Genomic DNA, 22055 nt, shown 5'->3' on the forward strand with positions numbered 1-22055 from the left:
CTCTCTCTCTCTCTCTCTCTCTCTCTCTCTTTCTAAAATCACTGCTATCTATGACTTTATGACAGTTTATCAGTCTGAAGCAACATAGTCTTACACTATCATTGACCAAGCAATACTGCCACGTTGGACCTATTAGTGCACACACACGCACGCACGCACGCACGCACGCACGCACGCACGCACGCACGCACGCACGCACGCACGCATGCACGCACCCCCCCCCCCCCACACACACACACACACACACACACACACACTCACATATTTGTATCAGCCTACCGTATAGTTGTGAGGACATCAAGATTTTAGGACGACATTGAAAAAAGCTGAAAATATGCGGAAAAAAAATAGCTGAGCTTGTAGACGGGCTATTTTAAGTATAAAAATATAGCCTTTCTGAAGTAGGCCTATAAAACAGGGAAACACTCTTACCCTAAATGCCTAATCCTAATCCCAATGTGAATCTTTTCCTAATTGTAAAACAACATCTTTTTAACCATGGTCCTCACAATGTCCATTTCACAAATTCTACTGTACCTGTGGGTACCAAATGTACCCACAGCCTGGTATAGTTATACTAGTAAGACACCTCAGGGCGTCATGCAACGTGACATCACAGTGAAGCCAGAGCGTGATGTCAGATCGGCAAACCCATGGTTCCCCTGACATCACAGTGACGTCAGAGCATGATGTCAGAGCGACAAACCCATAGAACCACAGTGTCAGGCGTGACAGACAGACAGAGATACGTACGGACAGGCTGTGACTGTTCACATACTTAACTGGTACACACACACACACACACACACACACACACACACACACACACACACACACACACACACACACACACACACACACACACACACACACACACACACACACACTGCACCATAATTCAATGTAAAAAATATACCTTGACATTTTATTTATTCAACTTCACATTGTAAGGTGAGATATTGCCTATCTTTTGTAAAGCAATATACTGTAGGTTTCAAGGCACAGTTTATTCTGTCAGTTAAAATGACAAAATACTACCTTCAAACAAAAACAAAATATATATACAGTATATATATTTTTAAACCAATACAACATTTCTGAAATTGGAAACTTACATGAATTCTTCAACATGTGAGAATGCCTTTGACTTTTACAAAGTGGCAGCATTGAGTAGACAGCATTACTGTATATATTAGCTGTCAAGGTTTACATTTTAACATATCAAAGTACATAAAATAAACTATGGATATCTTAATCCAGTCACACAGCATTATGAAGGGGGGACTTGGTTTGTACAGCTTTGTTAAATTACATCATTTAAGAACTTTCTAAAGAAAAGGTCTTAACTGAAAATCTTTATATATTAAAGACTTTTCAGATGTGAAAATAGAATAAAACACTGTACACGAAATACATGATTTGCCCCATATTCCTTGTAAGACCGGTTGTAACATTCATAGAATATTGGAATGATTAACTCACCATTTCTAATAGTAAGCGTTACTTCATTCTGCAATACACAAACTCCATTCATACATTTAACAAATATTAACTCCGAGGCCTCCATGCTGAAGAAATTAACTGAATTATACTATCCTATAATCTCCAGCAAACTTTAGATAACTTTAAATAATTGTGGAGTTCTAATTTTGTGTGATAATGAACTTGTTTACAACCAAGTATCAGGTATCTCTGAGCCACTTGTTGTTACCAACTGCACAGTAAAATCCTCAGTATTAATGTGTCCATTTTAGAGTTCAATGAACACATAGGATTTTACAGGGTGGACCTTTCAATGAGTAGGAAATGCTCAATTACTGCATTTGTGTACAAATTACAAAAAGAGCATTCTGCAAGGAATATAACTGAAATCTACAATTTAAATACTTAACTAGTTTATTATTTCAGTCAAGTTGACACAGTATAGTCGAGACAATAGAAAATTGAATGCTGACCACGACTAACGATTTATACTTCGTCATACGACGCTATCCTGCACCAAAATTCTCAAGCTCACAATGTGTTGCAGCGCAACAAGTTGTGACATCGTAGATCTGCTATTGGCGTGCGACATCGTACAATGGAGTAGTCTATAAATTAAGCATAAGGGTCCGTTTGGGATATTAGATGGCTTCTTGCTTTGTAATGGTGGGCTGAGGGATGGAGGTGGGCTGCTTGGGCACCGTGGCAATGACCCCCTGGGCCATTTTATAATGTTCTGAGCTGGAGGCAGTAGGTGGTGAAGGTATTGGGGTTTCAGGAGTGGCTGAAAAGTATAATTGAAAAGTACATGAGTTTAGCATCTAACTTATTAGGTACAGTAGCCTATAGTGAACATATTTGCTTCTCAGCAGTATAACATTTCTTGGAACTACACAATTTTTAGACATGGAGTAAGCACTTTTGTGACATTTCTGAGGGCATTAAAATGTTAAGAAAAAATAACAGAAGTTCTCTTTGACAAAATAAGCCAGATTAGTCTCCATGAAGAACATAGAGGATTATTCTGCCAAGCCTGTTTGTCCTTCCAGCTACCACATGTAGCTGTGTACCAGTGAGAAATGTTAGCAATCTCTGTTCATTTAAACATTATGAATTTTAATGCATAATGTTGAATGGCTTTTAATAGTTTTGATTATATGTCCCTTGATTATGTGGTATAGCAAATTTTGCCACCTTACCACTTGGCATGACGACGATGGTGAAATAATAAAGAAGCACATTAAACCTATTTTTGGGACGTTAATCTGATTTCACTAAAATCATGTATCCACTTGTAACTCCATTCCACTCTCTGAGTTAAATGAACACCCAGGATTTTACGGTGTACACATCTCAAAACTTGTCATAGTGATGGATTTGTATACTTACAGATTTGACCATTATGGATTGGAGTTGGCATGTTGCTGGACACTATGACGTTGCTACTGAGGTGTTCTTGAACGAGGTGAGGATGCAGGGAGTGGGGTGCGTGTGGGGCCTCATTAGCAGAGCCTAACAGACGGCACAAACAAATGATCATATTTTATTGTGTGAAACAAAATGAATGGCTTCATTTCAGGTTTGACTCTCTAGCACCGCAACAGTACCAAGAAGGGGGCTCACCGCCAAGGAGCATCTCCTGGAGAAGGTTGTCGATCTTTGCCATGCCAAAGAGCTTGACGAACTGGATCTGCTCGATCATCTGCCAGGTGATGCTCTGTAGTGTCGGCAGCAGAAGGAGCAGCTCTCCGAAACGGCCCCGTGAGTCATACTGCCTGTCATTGATGTAGTCCTCTAGACTGACCTGAACCTGATACCTCATTCGTTTGATTTTACCTGGGTCACTCAGTCCTTTGGCATCTAGAAGCAAATGCATGGAGAACAGGAACGTGCAGAGAATGTTAGAGAGTCAGGGGCTGAAAATTCTAAAAGGGCCTAAAATAGCCGGCCTCCAAGCTCACAATGCGTTGCTCTGCAACGCGTTATGAGCTTGGAGGTCTGCTATTTTCGATGCTCGGTTTCTACACATTTTTTGATTTCAACATAAGATGCTGCATTCAAGTTCAGGAGAGTTTGGACAAGGCAATTATCTTGAACGCTGCCTTCAGGTATGGCATGGAAAGAAGGCATTTGCATTTCTTTCACCATAGTAAAAACTGCATTCATGGTCTGGAGAGGGCACTTTTTACAGATGGATAAAAGGGCAGGGGCTCGAGCCCCCTTTGATGTCTATGTGTGCATGTGCCTGATGGAGAATATAAGTGTGTGGCTTTAACAACAGCTGAGTGTTTTGGAAGTATTTTCTTATCCCAGAGGGAGGGGAAATTGCTTTTGCTGCATGAACCAGCTGTGGGACACTTTGCTGTGGGACACTTCAACATGTACACTGGGCAACCAAAGGTCGAAACCGTTGACCTTACAATTCAATCACTTACGGTCGCTCGTTGTTATATTATGATATTATTACGATATTTATTATATTATATTATGATATTATTACTATTGCATTATAGTTATATATATATACTGTAGGTTGGATACAACACTGAGCTGCCTACAATATAGTATATATCATACCAAATAGATAGACAATCTGAAAAGAAAAAGTCTCAAAGAGATCACACTGTAAAATCGTCAGTGTTGCTTGTCTCTGAGTAACCATATCCAAATGGATAAATAAACACTGATGCTTTTACTGTGTAGGCAGAATGCAGCTTAAGATATAACCATTTTAACTTTCTAATAACACGTTGTATGTATGTAGTATATTCTTATGAAGTACCTGGGTCAAAGAAAACTATGGCTTTCAAACATGCATATTCGTTGTCGTCTATCTGAAGTTCCTGGAAGGGAAGAACCAGTTCATCCAGGATCCTCACTGCTACCCTGCTCACCTCCAGCTCTGGGCAGTTTCTGGGAATAATGTGATCGTTCCCTGTAGAAAAAGGAGGGGTAAATCGTATTAGAACTAGACATGTTCAAACTACTGTAGGTAGACCACTATGTTGCCAAATTGTTCATAATCTTTACCTAATAACAGGATATCTTTATATAGCATAGACCTCTTTGCAACACCAAGCAGGAGATGCTCTCCAGCATGAGCTCGCAGTAAAGCCACCTGAAATAGAGAGAATTCATTTTCAATGGTTATTGGTTAATTCAGTGATTCTCAGCCTGTGGTTCGGGACCCCCAGAGGGGTCCCCAAATTATTTTGGGGGGTCCCCAGATGAAAACATTGATTTGTTTTCTCACTCAACAGTAAACAAACCAGCATAAAGTTGAAGTGTATAGAGGGTATCAGCACATTTCTAAAGTGACAATTTAAGGACTTTTTAGTAGGCCTACCTCTAAAATTACAAATTAAACATTGGCCAAATTGTCAAATAATAGAGGCAGAAATTGTGAAAATAGCCGATCTGTTGCGAGGCGTTGTGAGCATGTAGATCTGCTATTTTCACAATAGAACTGTGTTATACAAAATGCAATGCCTCAACTCTTAGTGCTCGTAGGGTGGGGGGTCCCCAGTTAAAATATGATTATTTTGGGTTATTACTGGGTTTGTTTAGTTTTATGACAAAATCCCACATATTTTTACCATATGTTCGTTAGTTAATTGTTTTTAATAACGCCACTTGATCATATTACCTCAAGGTCACACAGTAAACCAAACATTCAACGAAGGAGTGCAAAAGAGATACAGAGACCGTGTGGATGTCTGCTTCCCTCACTAATTCAACATCAGCAAATCAGTTACCAAGCCCTGGTGATCACAGTGTTAATGATTCTGGGCCTTTTTGGGAGGGATATAACTTTAAAACCAGCTCATCATATTCTAACTCAGGATTAAAATACATTAACCACTCTAGTGGAGGCATATACATATATCTTGTTAGCAATCAGGCCCACAGTGAGCAAGGGTGTTTGCTTCCTATTATCTTTTGCAGTCCTTTAATAACCATTTAGAACGGGTACACATTATTGTGTATCATTATTTTATGCTTTAACTATTTAAAAATAGCAGATATACAAGCTCACAGCGTGGCACCGAGTGCTGCGCTGCGTGCTGGTAGATCTGCTATTTTTTTTTATTCAAATTTTGACCCGATTCTATAAGTGTATTTTGAATCCTTCTAAGGTTTTTTGGTAAAACTATGTTTCTATGTCAGCAATCTGGCTGGCCATCATCAAAGAAAAGGTCCTTTTCACTTAACTGGAGCTCAGTTAGTCTGTTCTTGAGAGACTACTATGTCAGTGGTTCTCAAACCTTTTCACGTGAAGGACCCCCAAAATGATATGAATTTGGCCACGGACCCGCATCTCAAAATATTTAGTTCCCAAGGACCACCCAGAAGCAAAATTTGAGTTACAAACGTTCGCTTTGAAAATGCATATAGTCAAAGATTTGCACACATCTTCACGACTTTTTCAAAAGTGCCACGCTGTGAGCTTGTATATCTGCTATTTTTCACTGGTTAAAGCATTCAATAATTCTAGGCCTACATTTTATTACATACTGCTGCACTGGAATTTGTTTTGTTGAAGTGGTATGGCTTGGAGACTGATATGTTGCTGTTACTTGAGCACTGGTTGATGAGTGACCAGAGTGTCCACAGGTAGGTATTTAGTATATACGCTCCGTCTGGGTATAATGAGTCTCACCTGGTCATCCAGGGGCAGGTCACAGAAGGCGGGGATGTACTTAGCCCACTCCACCAGGACCAGTAGCTGCTGTTTCATGGACTCACACACATCCGTGATGGAGGCAATCTTTTTGGTCCTGATGTCTCCGTTCAATATGGGACCTGGAGAGGTGATCTGCGCAGGGCAATATACAGTATATAGAATGAACATCATCAGAGTTTCTTGTTTGCATTCTGTCCACAATCAGACACGAGCAGATTATACTTAAATGGGAAAAGGCTCTATGGCATGTACCGGTACCTGTAAATCCCAAAATGATTTCCGCTGTCTTACCTGTCTTGACAGCACGTCTGCCTGAATGAGTGCGTTGATGGATGGTAAACTGCTGTCCTCATAGCTGGATCTCCTGGTGCTGATCCTGTCTCTTTCGTTCTGTACAGCTGAGATATAAACTGAAGGCTTTACTTTGTAGTACTATACAATAACACCCCAGCTCTGCAGTGTTGCGTCGAACGTTGTGGCAGAACATTGTGGCTTTATACATACATTATAATCGTTTTTTTGTTTTACTAATTACACAGCCAAATAGAATATCAATGCTATGTCATTAAAAGGGAAAATAATGCTTCCAAGGCTGTGGTGTTTATCAGTATATGACTATTATGGCCCAGAAATGTTTGCTCAGCATAAGCTGGTCATAGACTTCAGTGCTTTGTGGAGTGAACATTAACAAAGTGCTATTGCAACATGCTCTAACTACGAGTAGCTTCAATTCAGTGAGGCAGCTCATATTATGACAGTGATTCACAGATCAAGCCAGAAGTTCTGTTTTTGTTACCCAGAGAGAAATTGGGTGAAAATAAATTGCAAAGAAATCACTTATTTTAACAAGCATGTGTAAACTCGCTTGTTAGGACATTTTGACATTGTGTGTGATTCACTTAGTCACTGTTGTGAATAGATAACGATGGCTCATACCTTCTTTTTTCATGCCAGCTCTAAAGCATTTCTTCAGTCGACAGTATCGGCATTGATTCCGCTTGTCTTTGTCCACAATACATTGTCTGCTAAACCTGGAATTGGTTTGGAAATGAATCAATAAAAAACCTTGCTGTATCATTATTTACATTTCAAGTTAAATAACACATTCTCATTTATGGAAATGGCTTGGAAGAGCTGTTTAACTGTATACTTAGTTGACCGGAGTTGACTAGACCCCGCATGTATTCCCTTTGTACTGAATAGAATAAAAATGCAGATCTAGCTTATAGCACATCTGCTGTTTTGCCGAATGTTCACCCCAGACTAGGAACACTAGGGTTCATGTGGTTAAAGGGGGCGTGAGTTTGTTGTACCAACAGTACGCAGATACCTTATACAGAGTTCCCCTATGCAGCAGCAGTTGCCGTTGCTTCTACTTGAGTTGCTGTTCTCAAGTTTGGGGCAAACATCATTCCCTTACTTCCCCCACCCAGAATATCTTTTCTGAAAGTTTACTGCTCACATTCTTTGGCTATACTTTGGCAGCGTGTGCACAGATCTCTTTCTCTCACCTGCACGAGTACATGTGGTTTTTGCGGACACTGCGCCGGAAAAAACCCTTGCAGCCGTCACAGCTGGAAGCCCCATAGTGCTTGCCAGTGGCCCGGTCTCCGCAGATGGCACACAGAGTGCCTGCTCCCATGTGGCTTGCAGCATTCATGGTGGCACTCTCACCAGGCGAGGAGTCTGACACAACCAAGAACAGAGAGAGAGAGACAACGGACGGGAACATGAGTTTATCCATATTAAAACATTACACTAAAATATGATCATGTTCTATGAAGGGCAATGTCTTTTAAGTAGCCTAGTGGCTTTATTTGATACTTTATCGTAAACAGTTATTCAAATGGCCTCAGTCCTTCCAGCACAGCTGACAGCTGATCAAAGACATTTCAAATCAATCTTCAAGGATCTACTAACTACTCAGACACAGTAAACAGGTCAACATTGATCTAGGTTTGATTACCTCTGAAAAGGCAATCACTGGTGACTGTCTTCCTTTCAGCTTCCGTCATATCAGATAAGGTCAATCAATCACACTGAATGTCATGATTTCTTATTCTTCATTAAATAAGTTACGAATGGCATTGCGGCTATCAATAGATATGTTCACATCAGATTTAAAGAGTAACAATATGGTTCAAATAATTATTCTTAAGACACTAGTGTAACCATAAAATAGGTGAGAGTTGTTTTGCTTTAGAATCGGGTTTGCAGCCAAAAGTCATGGGAGAGTGAATGCAGAAATTCATCAGTGTCATCTTAACTTCTCAAAAACCATTAATCACGCAAAAGGTCTAGAAAACCCCTACTCTGTTTCTTAACTTATGAATCTGTGGGAACCAACCGTCTGTAACTAGAGAGGGACGTTCTTGATACTCAGCCTACTGCTTCATTAGAGGATCTATGCCTTGTAATCGATCTGGTTGAAATATGACCAGTATCACATCGGTCCACAGGCTTGAACAAGTCATGTCCATGTCTGTAATGTATATTGCCCAACCAGCCAATTAGCACAAAATGCATGGAGCACTGCTCATATAGTCTCGTAAATCAAAATCCCTTACTATTGCAGTAGTGATAAAAAAAGACATGTCACATGGGACTAGCATCCACTATCATCCCTTGGCAAAGGCCAGAAGATGGACAAATGACCCCTTGTATCACTCCATGGCAGAACCCCCTTTGCCCTCTAATGAGCAAAGTTTTAAATAGTGAAAAGTATCAAAGTTCAAAGCATGGCCATTGCATAGGCTTTATGGGACTCACCTGCACCCATGGCGAGTACTTGCATGTTTTCGAACTCCAGCGTGGTATAGGCTGGGTCCAGAGCCTCGCTATAGTCTGCCATGTCCATGTCTGCTGGTGCTTTGGGCAAACAAACTCTCATCTACCTGACAGTGAGGCAGAAAGTGGTTTCTTGTCCAAGAAACTAATGTCCCCCCCACCCCACCCGCACCCCATTCACACCTACACCCCCCCTCTCCCTCCCTCTATTTGACTCTGACTCCGCCTCCAGTATGCTAGGTGACTCCTGGGCCCTGCGTGTGTGTGATGGGGACGGTATGGTGTCAAAGGGGAGAGCACATGGAGGCTGCCAGTGACTGACAGCGGTAGGTCCTCCTCCTTCCTGACTTCTCTCTGGTGCCTCTAACCAGAGGAGAAGCAGAGCGGCCCTCTAGTTGATATTTAACCAAACTCCTCTGTGGTGGATCAGAGGGCTTGTGGTTTTTTGGAGCGATAACACAACTTGGATATCTTTCTCTCTTCTTGGATCTGTGTGCTGTCTCTGTCTGTCTGTCTGTCTGTCTGTCTGTCATTTTCTCTCTCTCTCTCTCTCTCTCTCTCTCTCTCTCTCTCTCTCTCTCTCTCTCTCTCTCTCTCTCTCTCTCTCTCTCTCTCTCTCTGTCTCCACACTCCACAATGGATAAACAATTTCCCAATAAGGGCCATAAAAGGTCAAATCTGCACCAAATACACATCACCACTCCACCACCAGTTCCAGCCAGTCATCCATTTCAAAGCAGTAAAAGTATCTCACCACTCAAGGGCCATGCCATACTCTGATTATTGCAAGAAATCACAGTGACCTACTTCAGTACAAGGCAGACTTGCCATTTACAATTCAGTATTGAGCTTTAGCTTACCTGGGTTGCCCATATCATTAGAGTCCCAACAGCTTGGATTCAGACTTACTTCCACATTTAATACGTCCCTTGGTAAATCTCAGTTAATTCTTGCATAATTAACTAGAGAAAGAACTCTCACTAAAGCAAATTGACGCCTTTATGTAAAAGAGTTCATTGTTTCTCAAAATGCAGGGCACATGTGAGGCTGCATTTTGATCCAAATACTCAAAACTTTTGCCTGACCAGTTTCTCCTCAAGGAGGAGGTCTATCGTGAAAACATGGCCTTCTGCAGCAACGGGCACTCAAACTTCTGTCTGTGTAAGAAGTTCAGAGTATTCTGTATATTCTGAGAGTAAGTGTAACTATTTTATTGAATGCTAGTGTTGCTCACCAAAAAATATAACTAATACAACGTGCCTTTACTTTTGGCAAGCAACACTTTCATATGACAAAGTACTGTACACACAAAAGTAGGCTCAAGCCCACAGCCGCCAAGGTTTTACCAAATAGACGGTCTGAACAAGTTAGCGACCAGACTGGCCATAGGGAATACATCTAAATCTTTGTAATCGAGAAGATGAGCTCATAGAGAAATATATATATGTTCTTGTATACTGCAACAATTGTAAAAATGTTTTCAACGCTAAATATTGCTGTTGCGAAAATCCCCAGCCCCTCTGTGCGTGAGTCAACGTGACATGGCAAACAGTAGTCTGGTATTTGAAGAAGAGAAAGTGCCAGTACAAAGCAATAGGTCAACGATCTTGGGTTCAACCAGACCTCAGGAGCAGTAAACCCCATGTGGGTGAACTTGATAACCACCCATCCAGAGTATATAGAGGATTCATAAAATTATGTCTGTCTTTCCAAACAGGCAAACACCATAACATTCCTCCAGGTCACTGTGGAAATAGTCAGATCCTCTTCACAATTAAATATTGACTAAAACCATCTCCTAATCCAATCACAAATTAAAAGGGACGTTGTCAACCAGTGATTAAACCCCATTGAAAGGGTTCTCTGAAGCCACTCAGTGACAATACCCACTCAGATTCATTGATCATGGTTTGTTTGAAACCATTGGAACATATCCTGATTGATTCACTGCCATTACACCTACTATATTAATCTCTACCCTTTCCTTTGACGATGGCTAGCCAGATTGCACCTATATTAGTATGGTTCAAAAACATTTAAGTACAGGTATACAGAAATTAATGCAGTGATTAAAGAATGTACTGTGAGCATGTCATCTTTCACATCTACACAGAGGTTATCAATTGCAAAATATCTTCACGTTCACATGTTGAGCGTTTGCTCTCATATTTGCTCAGGAAGTTAGTTCATTATTCCAAAGCACACAGTGAGCAGGGGGATGGGAATGAAGGACAATCTGCGGGAAGCTATGAATGAGTCACTTAGAACAAATCTTATCTTCTCTGTCATTAAAGCTTTTTTATCGCTGCTCCCATCTTAAATTTCTGTGAACTCCTCAAGGAACAGTCATATACAGGACTATAAAGTATAATCTGTGTGGTTATAGCTTTCTTAATCACACTCTTTGACAAACTGTTCTTATGTATGAGATAGGCATACTGTAGCTAGTTTGAAATCCTCAACTTAGGGGGCATTTATTCTTGTGAGATAGGTATGTTACCGTAAACCTATAGCACTACTGTAACACCCCCCTTCCCTCAATGACCATACATGAAGCTAGATAGCATTTTTAGGTTTTAGAAACGTGTTTTACTGATTAGGTGCGTGCGTGGTCAACACATGTTATTGTTTTTCTAGTTTGATATTCCTATGCATTGTTATATTGTTGTACTAACATATTATCTTGCTTATTATATTGATGTATTACCTAACTTAGCTGCCCATGATGACCCAGGGGAAAATAAACCTAATAAATGCCAAGTAGCAACTGCTTCATAACTTCAATGACTTCAGACTCTTAAGTTGTTGCTCAAGTTCAGACTATCAGATAACCAACTATAATTCTCATGTCCAAGGAACAATTTTGGATAGGCAAATATTCAGCAAGAACAAATAGACATTTTCTTATTTACACAGGGCTATGATAATGTTAGCCCACAGCTGACAAGTGACAACATCTGTATTGGAGTTCAGTTTGCAGTGGCCATGATGGGATGGGATGGGATGGGATGTGAGTCCTTTTCTTATAATCAGTCACCCAAACTCCCTGCCCTGGGGCTAAAAGTCAAAGGACCGCTGAGAACTGATGTAACACTTGTGTGATTCTCCCCTTTGAAACTTCAAACTCCAGTTTGTGAACAAAGTCCTGTCTATCTTCACAATAGGAATCTCCGACCACTGACCAAACTCCATTTGTAACCGCTGCCTATTTGTACCTTCTCCTCAATCACTAGATTCCATTTACCAGTCCCAAAGGCAAGCGGCAGTCAAGCTGTATAGTAAAATCTAAATTCTGGAAAAAGCAGTTGGGAGCTAAGGAGAATTCCTTATGGCCTGGAGTGGTCGATATGATATGGAATACATTGCATGGGAACCAACTTTGTTTTTTAGAAGGGAGCTCCACTACAGGGGAAACGTGAGTGTTTATTATGCACATCCAACTCTGTGGCGATATTGATAAAAAGACAAAGAGACAATGTGCTTGCTGAAGCACCTTTGTGGCCAGCAGAAAAAGCCTTCTGCTCTCCACTCACCTGTGGTAGATGGAGGAGATATGTGAGTATCATGTCATGGCGAAGACCTTGTCAACAGATAACTATCTGCAAATCACACAGCTTATGCAAGCCCTCTGGTTGAGCAGGGGAATATCACATTTTCTGTGTCGTTGGCAAATCATCTTCATTATTTCTGCCAATGGTGGTGAATGTTTATGTATATAATTGATCTTATATGTTCCCTTTTTTATATTATTGTATATCTTTTTAAAGTTAGGATATATTAACATCTTCTCTTTGAGAAATAAGTAGAGAATAAGCAACTTCTAGTCAGCTCAATTAAATAGTTTTCTACATTTCTAAATGATACATGACTTTCATACAGTATAGAAGGAAAAGCATCACCCTCAGAGGCCTGCGATGCCTGTTTGTCAAAAACGTTTGGGACCGGGTTGTTTACTTCAGTGAACTCACCATCTGTGGCACCATCTCAACTAAGTGATTCATATACCGAAGCTGATATGACAGATTGAGAGTTTTGAGTGGGCTTTTTAATTAGCAGACGGGTACTTTGAAAGTGTGAAGACAGTGAATGAAGCTTTTGCTCTCTTTGTAGACTATTCTCTCTTCAATTACATAACCTAGCTTTTGGGGCACATTTAGGTCAATGTGATGGACCGTATTCTAACTAAGATGACGAAAGCACGCTAAGTAGCAGAACAATATCTCTGAGAGGAAAGTATTTTGTTTGTTTTCTGAAGTAACATAAAATATCCTCAACCATGATGTGCGTTTTTAGTGTAAGCATAAACCAGTTTGTACAGGTTTCACAATACTGTGTTGGTAGTGTCTTTTTAACTACTAGTGTGTAGTTAAAAAGAAAAGATGGCACCAAGTTATAATTGTGTTTTTTCACCTAATGAGGTGTAGGCCTACTGTGTGTTATTTCTGTGAAATGAATAGTGTCACTGCATATTTTCTTGCAGAAATATTGTTGTAGTTGGAACTAAGCTGTTATTTGTTTTTAGTTTTTTTGTTATTTGTTAGTTTTTTCAGACTTAGGCTAAAGATGGACTCGTGAAATATTTCATCTTCCAGTAAATGTCTTTAAACTAAAACAGTATATTTCAACATATCCAGATTTCATATATCCAGGCAAAGCTTCTTAGCAATGATAGAGAAACTAAAGTTGCCTCAGTGCACCAAATAAGTAAACAATTGCATCAATAAACATGTAGACTGATGTGCAATGTAAATCAATCACAGTGCATGATAAGCCTCTGTAATCATTAACCGCTGTTTTGCTGAGAATTCATTTTGACTGCCGACTCAATCACTTATGTCAGCAGCACTGCTCAGCGCACCTTTATCTTCCTGATTCCCTATAGGCCCTCCCAACATCAGCTAATCAATAGACATTTAACCTCAATATCTTGAATAACAAGATTATAAATGTCCAGGCATTCAACCTTATCCCACCCGGCCCAGCAAGACCAAAGACAAACAGGCCCACTTGGGCAGCAGCCAGAATTACCAAAAAGATGTTCAATATTTGCAGTTTGGAAACAAAATGCAATTGCTTCTGCAAAATGTTTGTAATGAAATTATAAACACATCTGTTATGATCTTATGCTATATATACAGCAGCTGGGTGATCTGCATCTGCAGTATGCTGTATGATACTCTTCAGCCCACTGTGTGTATTAATAATGTGGTCACAGTAATTGACAGATTATTTGATATGGTCTTGAGCACTTTCATTGTTTTCAACCCTCATTATGGGAGTTCACAACATGGGCAGGTAATTAACTCCCATGTTCCTACTGCAATTACAACCAGCCAGCGCTATGCACAAATCACTGGCCCTGAAGGATGTCAGTGTCACTGACCAACCTATTAGTCTGTCAGGTGGAGTTACAATCACTGGCTACTACTGCCACCATGTGGACATTTCTATACAAACTGTTGGGAAATCTGTTATTCAGCATCTAAAATGGTCACCACACCATATCCACCACCCAGTAGGTCAACAATCTGGTAACTCAATTGTCAGCTGGACACTACAAAGCCTTTTCCATTCAACAATATATTCATTCAATATATATTCTTACCCCAAATAAGCCATTCCAATTAGTGATCACCACCAAGACCATACTGTAAATCACAAACACAAAGTACAGTATGACAGTCATTTACAACAGCAGTAACATGTTCTCCCCCAGAAACCCAGCAGTGTTACTCTCCTCAGAACAAATATCCAGCTTTACTATATCAACAAACAGCAGCTTGTTGTTAGCACCTGACTGTGTGGAATAACCTACATACTCCAACTCATACGGACTAATTCCTTCGCTTCAGAGCCAGGTTTTGAAAACACCTTTTGCTTTTCTTTGGCTTTACCTGGATTGGTGTATTGCAGCGTTCCATCCTCGCCAAACATCCCTGTGACGGCCGAGCCCTGACAGTTATCTGGCCCACTGAGCGACGGAGGCCCATGAGCTGACTGGCAGTGGGCTGCAGCTCTCTCAGGCCCAGCCACACTGAGGCAGGCGGAGAGAGGGAGCAGGGGCAGCTCTGTTGTGCTGCCTGCTTGCTAGGGCCATAGGGCTGGTGGTCATAGGGGCCAGAGTGAGAGTAGCGACTGAGGATAATCCAGTAATGCCTGTCACAATGAGATTTGATTGGAGGCTTGAACACCCAGCTTATTAATGGTGTCAAGCAAACGGTAATACCCACCCTCCAAGTAGGCTGCTAATTGGGGGGCCTCAGGTTTAATGCAACATAAACACATGCAAATGGTCTACATTTCCGTTTAATTTAGATCAAGGGTCTTCAACAGGGGGTCCGGGACCCCTAGGGGGTCCTCAGAGTTTCTACAGGGGGTCCTCCAAATCTTTGTAATAGGATCATTCTTTTAAATTAACAACTTGAACCCTCGCATCCCTATTCTGAGGACCAAAATAGCTGATCTACAAGCGAAGCGTTGAGAGCTTGTAGATCGGCTATTTTTGGCAAATAGGTTTGGTGTAGAGGTAAAAAAGAGCAGACCAAATACAGAGTGATAGGTCAAGTTAAATAAAAACACAAATCCAACATAGACTGATGACAGAGCTGTCAAGCAAGTCTATGAATCTATCTGTGAAATCGATGAAAATCTGCATCACGCATTTATACAATATGTAGAGGGGGTCCCTGCTTCATATCTCTCTCAGCTAAGGGGTCCTTGGCCTGAAAACGTTGAAGACCCCTGATGTAGATGATAGTTTTGTTCACTGACTTTAAAACATGTTCTTAGATATATTTACCTTGCAAATTACACAAAGTATGTCACTCTGCATAGTGACTGAGACCACGATACCTTGGAAAACATTTCAGACATTTATAATGTTTTATGTTACATATTATAGTTATATTTGCTCACAAATATAACATTAGCTCCACTGGGTTCCTAAAAGCTGCAATCCGTAGGTTTCACATCCTATGCAGGATTCAATCCCTGTAATTCTACTGCTCTTCCAAGAGACAATGCACATGACCAGGGATATATTGTTCTTATGAGATCGATTTCTTCAAAGATCAATTATTTAATGCAGGTCTAAAAGATAGTTATCAAACTAGAAAGGTAAGCTCATGGGACATTTGCATGGGACATCCAAAACCAAATCCAGAAATACTTTTTAAAAAAGCAGTTATTTATAGAGCCACCCAACAATGGAACGTATTATTTGAAAATATGAAACAGATCAAAAGCAAATATTCAAAAGATCTATTAAACAAATATTAATGAGAGAGAGAGAGAGAGACCACACAATTGGAATCAATATCTTTTTGTACATGATGTTTAACCTATGTTTCTGTATTATCTTATCATTGGAATTTTAATGTAACTTATATTTAGGTTTTTTATGAATAATGTATGTTGTTTATGTTGTGATGTTTTATGTGGACCCCAGAAAGACAAGTGACCGCGGCAGTGGAAGCCTATGGGGATCCGAATAAAGAAAGAATTAAAGTTGTCGATCAGTAGGTTGAGAAGTAGTACCTGAGACATGGGTCTACATTTCTCATTGGAAGATTAGGAAGACCAGTTCCAACCACTGCAGATGTACTAGTTATATTGTATACATACCAATAACATTGTATTCGTTAAAATAAATTCTGGATTACAGCTTCCGGAGCATTTACCGCTTTGAATTTTGACCGTGTTTACCACAACCTAAATGAGCGCCACAAAAAGTAGGACCTGTCAGTGTTTTAACTCTGAAAGCGTAAACATTTACCTGTGAGGTTCTTTCAGAATTAAATGACTATAACCAGTGGGGGGAAAAGTACCGTACTCACATTTCCTACTTAAGTAAAAGTATCGATACTGCAATGTAGAAATACTCTGTTTCAAGTAAAAGTCCGGAATTCAAAGTTTGCTTGAGTAAAAGTACAAAAGTATCGGTATCGGTATAAAATGTACTTAAAGTAGAAAAGTAGAAAGTACTCATAGGCTGCATCCACACCAAAGTACCTATGAGAGTGGATTCCCCATTCCGCCAATGCGTTTCAATGAGAATGGAGCGTTTTTTGCAGAAATCCTCTACTGGCTTGAAACCGCTCCATTCTCATTGAAATGCTTTGGCGGAATGGGGAATCCACCCTGGTGTGGTTTTCAAATGTATATAAAGCTTTTGAAAATACCAGATCTACAAGCTCACAATGCGTCGCTTTGCGTCGCACCATGACACATCACGACACATTGTGAGCTTGTAGAATAATTTCAAATAATTGTAGTGATGTAAAAGTACAATATTTGCCTCTGAGATGTAGCGGAGTAGAAGTGAAAGTACTGAAATGTTTAAATACTCAAGTAAAGTAGAAATACCTCAACATTTTACTTAGGCAAAGCACTTGAGTAAATGTACTTAGTTACCTGACACTGACACCACTGATCTATAACATGAAAGGATTTGACTATGTAATAGGGCATTCACCAAATATTAGAATATTCGAATATTACTATTCGACGTTGTTCACCAAAGTCGAATATTCGCTTATTTTAATTTTTGTATTGTTTTGTCTTTAAAAAAAAAATCTTCATGGTTTATAAAAGCTTGGCTAGATAGGAAGTCATAAGAACCCCGACAAGCACTTGGAATTGTGGGTATTACATTTAATGTGACTCGGTTTACTCAGATTACTGTGAAAATAGCAGATCTACATGCTCACAACGCGAGGCGAGGCGTTGTGAGCAACGCAACGCGAGGCGTTGTGAGCATGTAGATCGGCTATTTTCACAATGTTCGCCTCTTGCTTACTTAATATTTGACAGTTTGGCCAGTCCTGTCGAATATTCGACTATTCGAATACTTTGAGGTCGAATAATTCGAATACTAAAAATGACTATTCGTGAATGCCCTACTATGTAGTGTACTGTTCATCCTGTCTCTGCCCCACACAGTATGTAGGAGTCCAGCATCTCAGTGCCTCGTCACCAAGTCATTCAGCTTTCTAGACAAACAGATCTGTTCATTGAGGGGCTGTCCAATAGCCTTTGTTGTGTTTACATACACCAACTGATTCTGCAAACGGCAGAGCTCAGCGTTTGCCTAGGTTGTGACCGTTGAGCAATTAATTTCATGTGTCTGACATGAAGTTATGTGTAGCCCTATTATAAAAGCCATAATGTCGCCATGTTCAGAAACTGGGTTTGCGGTTCTGTGGTCTTCTTGGTAGTCAACGCTTTATGAGAAATGAGGTTTAAAAGGATACAAATTGTATGTTTGTGGCATTCAAGTCACTGCTGGTTGATTGCAGAATACATGCAGAATGTATGTAATGTAATTAATGTATATGTAGTTGTTCATTGTTCACAAAATAATGTAAGGGAAATTAAACTCAGTAATTTCACTATTGCTAAGCTTGATGCTTAGCACAATTTCTACATTGGAGCAACCAGAGCAATGCTCTGTTGTTCTTTCTGTTAGCACCAAGAAATATAGTGCAACCCGGTCTCAGGCAAAGAGAAGCTTAGAGCAGGCACCTGCCAAGGAAATGCATTTGTAACAAATGTTTTTTGAACATCCAATACAGTGGTCTCAACAAATAATTTCGGAAAAGGTAGCTTTTGTCAGTGAGAATCAGTCAGAAATGCATCCAATGCATTTAACCTATCCAAACTATTATGAGCAGTGCCCATGCATCAGTTTTACCTGTGGGGCCACTCAGGCCAGTGCCTCAAGCAAGGTGACTGGCAGGATTTTGTCCCTAACGTGCATGCCTTTTAGAAGTGAGAGGGAATTGGAGCACCCAGACAAATCCCACATCAACATGCAAAAGCCTCAGTCAGGTTCAAACTTCTTGCCAACCACTAAGCCACCACCCAAGCCCAAATACGAATGGATTTGTGGACATAAGATATTACTTAGGTTGGTTTATTATCAAAGCCCATGTGTTTGTTTCCACATTATACTTTGTCATTTCAATTGTTTCAACAATAACCCTACATCATTTTTTTATCAAGGGACATAAATTAGCCTTGAGCCTTTCATATTTTCAGTTATGATGGATTAATTTGAAATGCCCCACCATATAATATCTTTGAAGGAAGTAATGCACTCCAGGGGGACAAGCACCCACAATAATAAAGGTACCACTAGGCTGAAGAATAATCATGTTATCATGTTAGCTTACTGTTACTCTTGCTTTTATTATTATGAATAGGACTAGGAATAGCTGATTTATTTCATACCATGACTGGAAATGGGGCGTATGGTACGTGGGGAGAATAGACCTACAATACAGTACATGCAGTCACAAGGTAGAACAGAGAAGTGCCTGCCAATGAAGTTAGGGCCAAAATGATGGAGGAGGGTTGGGATGAACCAGCCTAGACTGTGGGAGTCTCTAGAATAATGCAAATTAGATATCTTCATTAAAATATTAAACTTTATCAATAACTGGAAGAGACCATTGTATTGATTAGGGCTTAATTGCGACTGAAGGTCACAATTTAGTATGATAGACGGCACATCATGTCTCCGGCTGGCTGTCTGTCCATCTTGCATCTTGTCCAGCTTATTTTTTTACGATCGATGGGTTTTCCGCTCTGACATCACGCTCTGACATCACTGTGATCAGTCACTAACATCACTAACAGAATCCCTTTTATACCCATATATGGAGATCCCTGATGTTATCAATATTAAGCCCATATCTAACAGGACTTCATATGGGAATGCCCATTATATGGAGGACACTTCGGCCACATACCACACTAACAGAATCCATATTATGCCAAGGCCGGCCGTCTGTCCGTGTACGCTTTTTTACGGTCTATGGGTTTGCCGATCTGACATCACTGTGATGTCAGGGGAACCACACTAACAGAATCCTTTTTATGCACCTATATGGAGATCCCTGATGTCATCAATATTAAGCCCATATCTAACAGGACTTCATATGGGAATGCATGGGGGCCACATCGGCCACATACCACACTAACAGAATCCATACAGTATATGGCCAAGACAGATGGGAATAAAAGGGATTGTATGTATGATGTCAGATGTCATAGACTTCATAGAACTTTCACGTAACGAATAACTGAATAAACATGGTTGGGGTTTCACAGCATATCTCCATATATAGTACATGGATCTCCATATATGGGTACCTGGGGTCTCCATATATGGGTAACTGGTCCGATATACATCACTGGCCAGATGGCCAAGACATGGCGCAACCTCGCACTTGTCTTAGCTTTTTGAGAAAAATGTGTACATGTACTGTAAGTTTGTGTATCTCTCTTGTATTTTTAATATATTACATTTACTATACTCTTATTATTATATAGAATTCTCTTTGCTGTTTATTAATGGTGTTTTAAACGTTTTATGTACAGTAAATATTATTATTACTCCATTATTATCGAGAACATATACCAAATATTGGGAAAAGTAATGTGTTGCCACGTTAAGTTTAGTTTTCTGTGTGCCGTTATATGGTCATTGCCAACAATGTTTTTGCATCTCCCATTTAGCATGCAAATCATAAAAACTACACCCATGCCATCTATGCACACTATATGTCAGAAACAATACAGTACACTGTAAAATCTTTAGTGTCGATTGATCAGTTTCTTTCGATGCTAGGGAATTAACCTATTCAATTGCTAAAGTGCATGTAGGCCTACAGCAAACAGCATCATAACGTATACTGTACAAAGACAAAATGCAAAGTTCCAGACAATAAACCACCGAAAACGATCCACCATGGTACTGCTTTCATCTTTCTGACATGGTCTCGATTCTCAACAATCAATTTTTAGTTAAATTAACAGAGGAGGGTTTACTGTGTACCTTTGCACCACTGGAGTAAAATGTAACCCCCCCCCCCCCCCCCCCCCCACACACACACACACATTACCTGGACAATAGCTTAACAACAAGCCTTAATCCTCTACTCTGCTTCAAACACACATAGGCAGGCCTACTTATAGCGATTTATAGGGGTCAGCACCCCGATCACTCCGAACCTAAACCCATCTTCTGTGTCTTTGGAGGGTACACCAGCCTTTCATCCATCCCAGACTCACAGTGTCATCATCATGTTCCAACACAGCTTTTAGGGCCTATATTTAACAACCTCCATATCTTGGACACGCCTCTCTGATTGCAGCCATGTGAAAAACCAAGACGCCAATGGCGATGATATTCCCACCAGGAATCAGTCGCGTCCCATCGTTGTTCTCAGGCCGGTGACTTTGCAAAGCCACCGGCTTTCTGAGAGGCATGAAGAAAACAAGCAGCTGGCACACACAATCTTTTTCACTCAAGCCACTGAGTTAAAGTGATGAAAACAAAGGTGCTCACCAAATGGAAGTTCCATACTTGAACTGACTTGTTTATTAACATTGACCATGGCTTCCTCCTATTATCTCCTCCAAAGCATGTGTTTTATATGGTCTCTATTCTTCCCCACGTCTTCTCAAAGCATAAGGTGCAAATTATGGAAGTTTGTCACCGCCGGGTTGTGAGAAGGGTGTTGTTGGCGCAAGGTAAGGCCGGTGTCGCTGCTGTTATCTTATTGATTTTCCTAATCTGGGTAAATGTGGGTGGAGAGGTTAAACATTAACCAGGCTTGTATGGATCCAACCAATCTATATGGCAGCAGCTGTAACCATAGCAACAAGATGATAGAAACTCAAATAGACATAAAGTTATGATGTGTTTCACCCTCTTTTCTCATCACCAAATGGACATTTTTCAGAATGTGAATTAGGGCTGAATAAGAGGTTTGAATGGGAAACCGAGTTTGTACAAGAGTTTGTTCAAGAGGAAAGAGAAAGCCAGAAGGTGACATAAAAGAGAGAGAGGTGTGGAGAATGTACTGAGGGTGGGAGCATGTGAGTGATGTCATCAGTTTTGTATTAGGAGAGGAAAATATATTTCCTGTTTAATGATGTAATGCAACTGACAATAATAGTTGTAAAACACCTGGGAATAGATAGCATTTATCATTGGAACTTAATGTTGATTTGATAGACTAAACTAAACAGAGCTGGCCTGTAACCCGGGTTATTTATCCATTCACATCTAGTAAAAAAGATTACAAAACAAAAC

General features: G+C 40.2%; 1 protein-coding gene across 4 annotated transcripts; it reads right to left on the reverse strand.

Annotated features, from left to right (window-relative positions):
- Positions 1-913: 913 nt before the first annotated feature.
- Positions 914-16982, reverse strand: hnf4a (hepatocyte nuclear factor 4, alpha). 4 transcript variants are annotated; one of them, XM_080734146.1, is made up of 10 exons: positions 14848-16982; positions 7678-7852; positions 7103-7197; positions 6458-6576; positions 6143-6298; positions 4513-4600; positions 4265-4417; positions 3106-3342; positions 2872-2994; positions 914-2266 (listed from the first exon to the last, which is right to left on the reverse strand). In XM_080734146.1, the coding sequence occupies exons 1-10, from the start codon at positions 14885-14887 to the stop codon at positions 2124-2126; spliced, it is 1329 nt and encodes a 442-aa protein (XP_080590272.1). In that variant the 5' UTR covers positions 14888-16982; the 3' UTR covers positions 914-2123. The 4 variants fall into 4 exon arrangements, with proteins under 4 accessions (XP_080590272.1, XP_080590270.1, XP_080590269.1 ...); XM_080734144.1 differs by lacking the exon at positions 14848-16982 and adding an exon at positions 8936-9079 and having other exon boundaries at positions 6458-6564; XM_080734143.1 differs by lacking the exon at positions 14848-16982 and adding an exon at positions 8936-9079.
- Positions 16983-22055: the final 5073 nt, after the last annotated feature.

This window comes from Nannobrachium achirus, assembly GCF_963921795.1.
Source record: "Nannobrachium achirus genome assembly, chromosome: 9".
NCBI classification, from domain to species: domain Eukaryota; kingdom Metazoa; phylum Chordata; class Actinopteri; order Myctophiformes; family Myctophidae; genus Nannobrachium; species Nannobrachium achirus.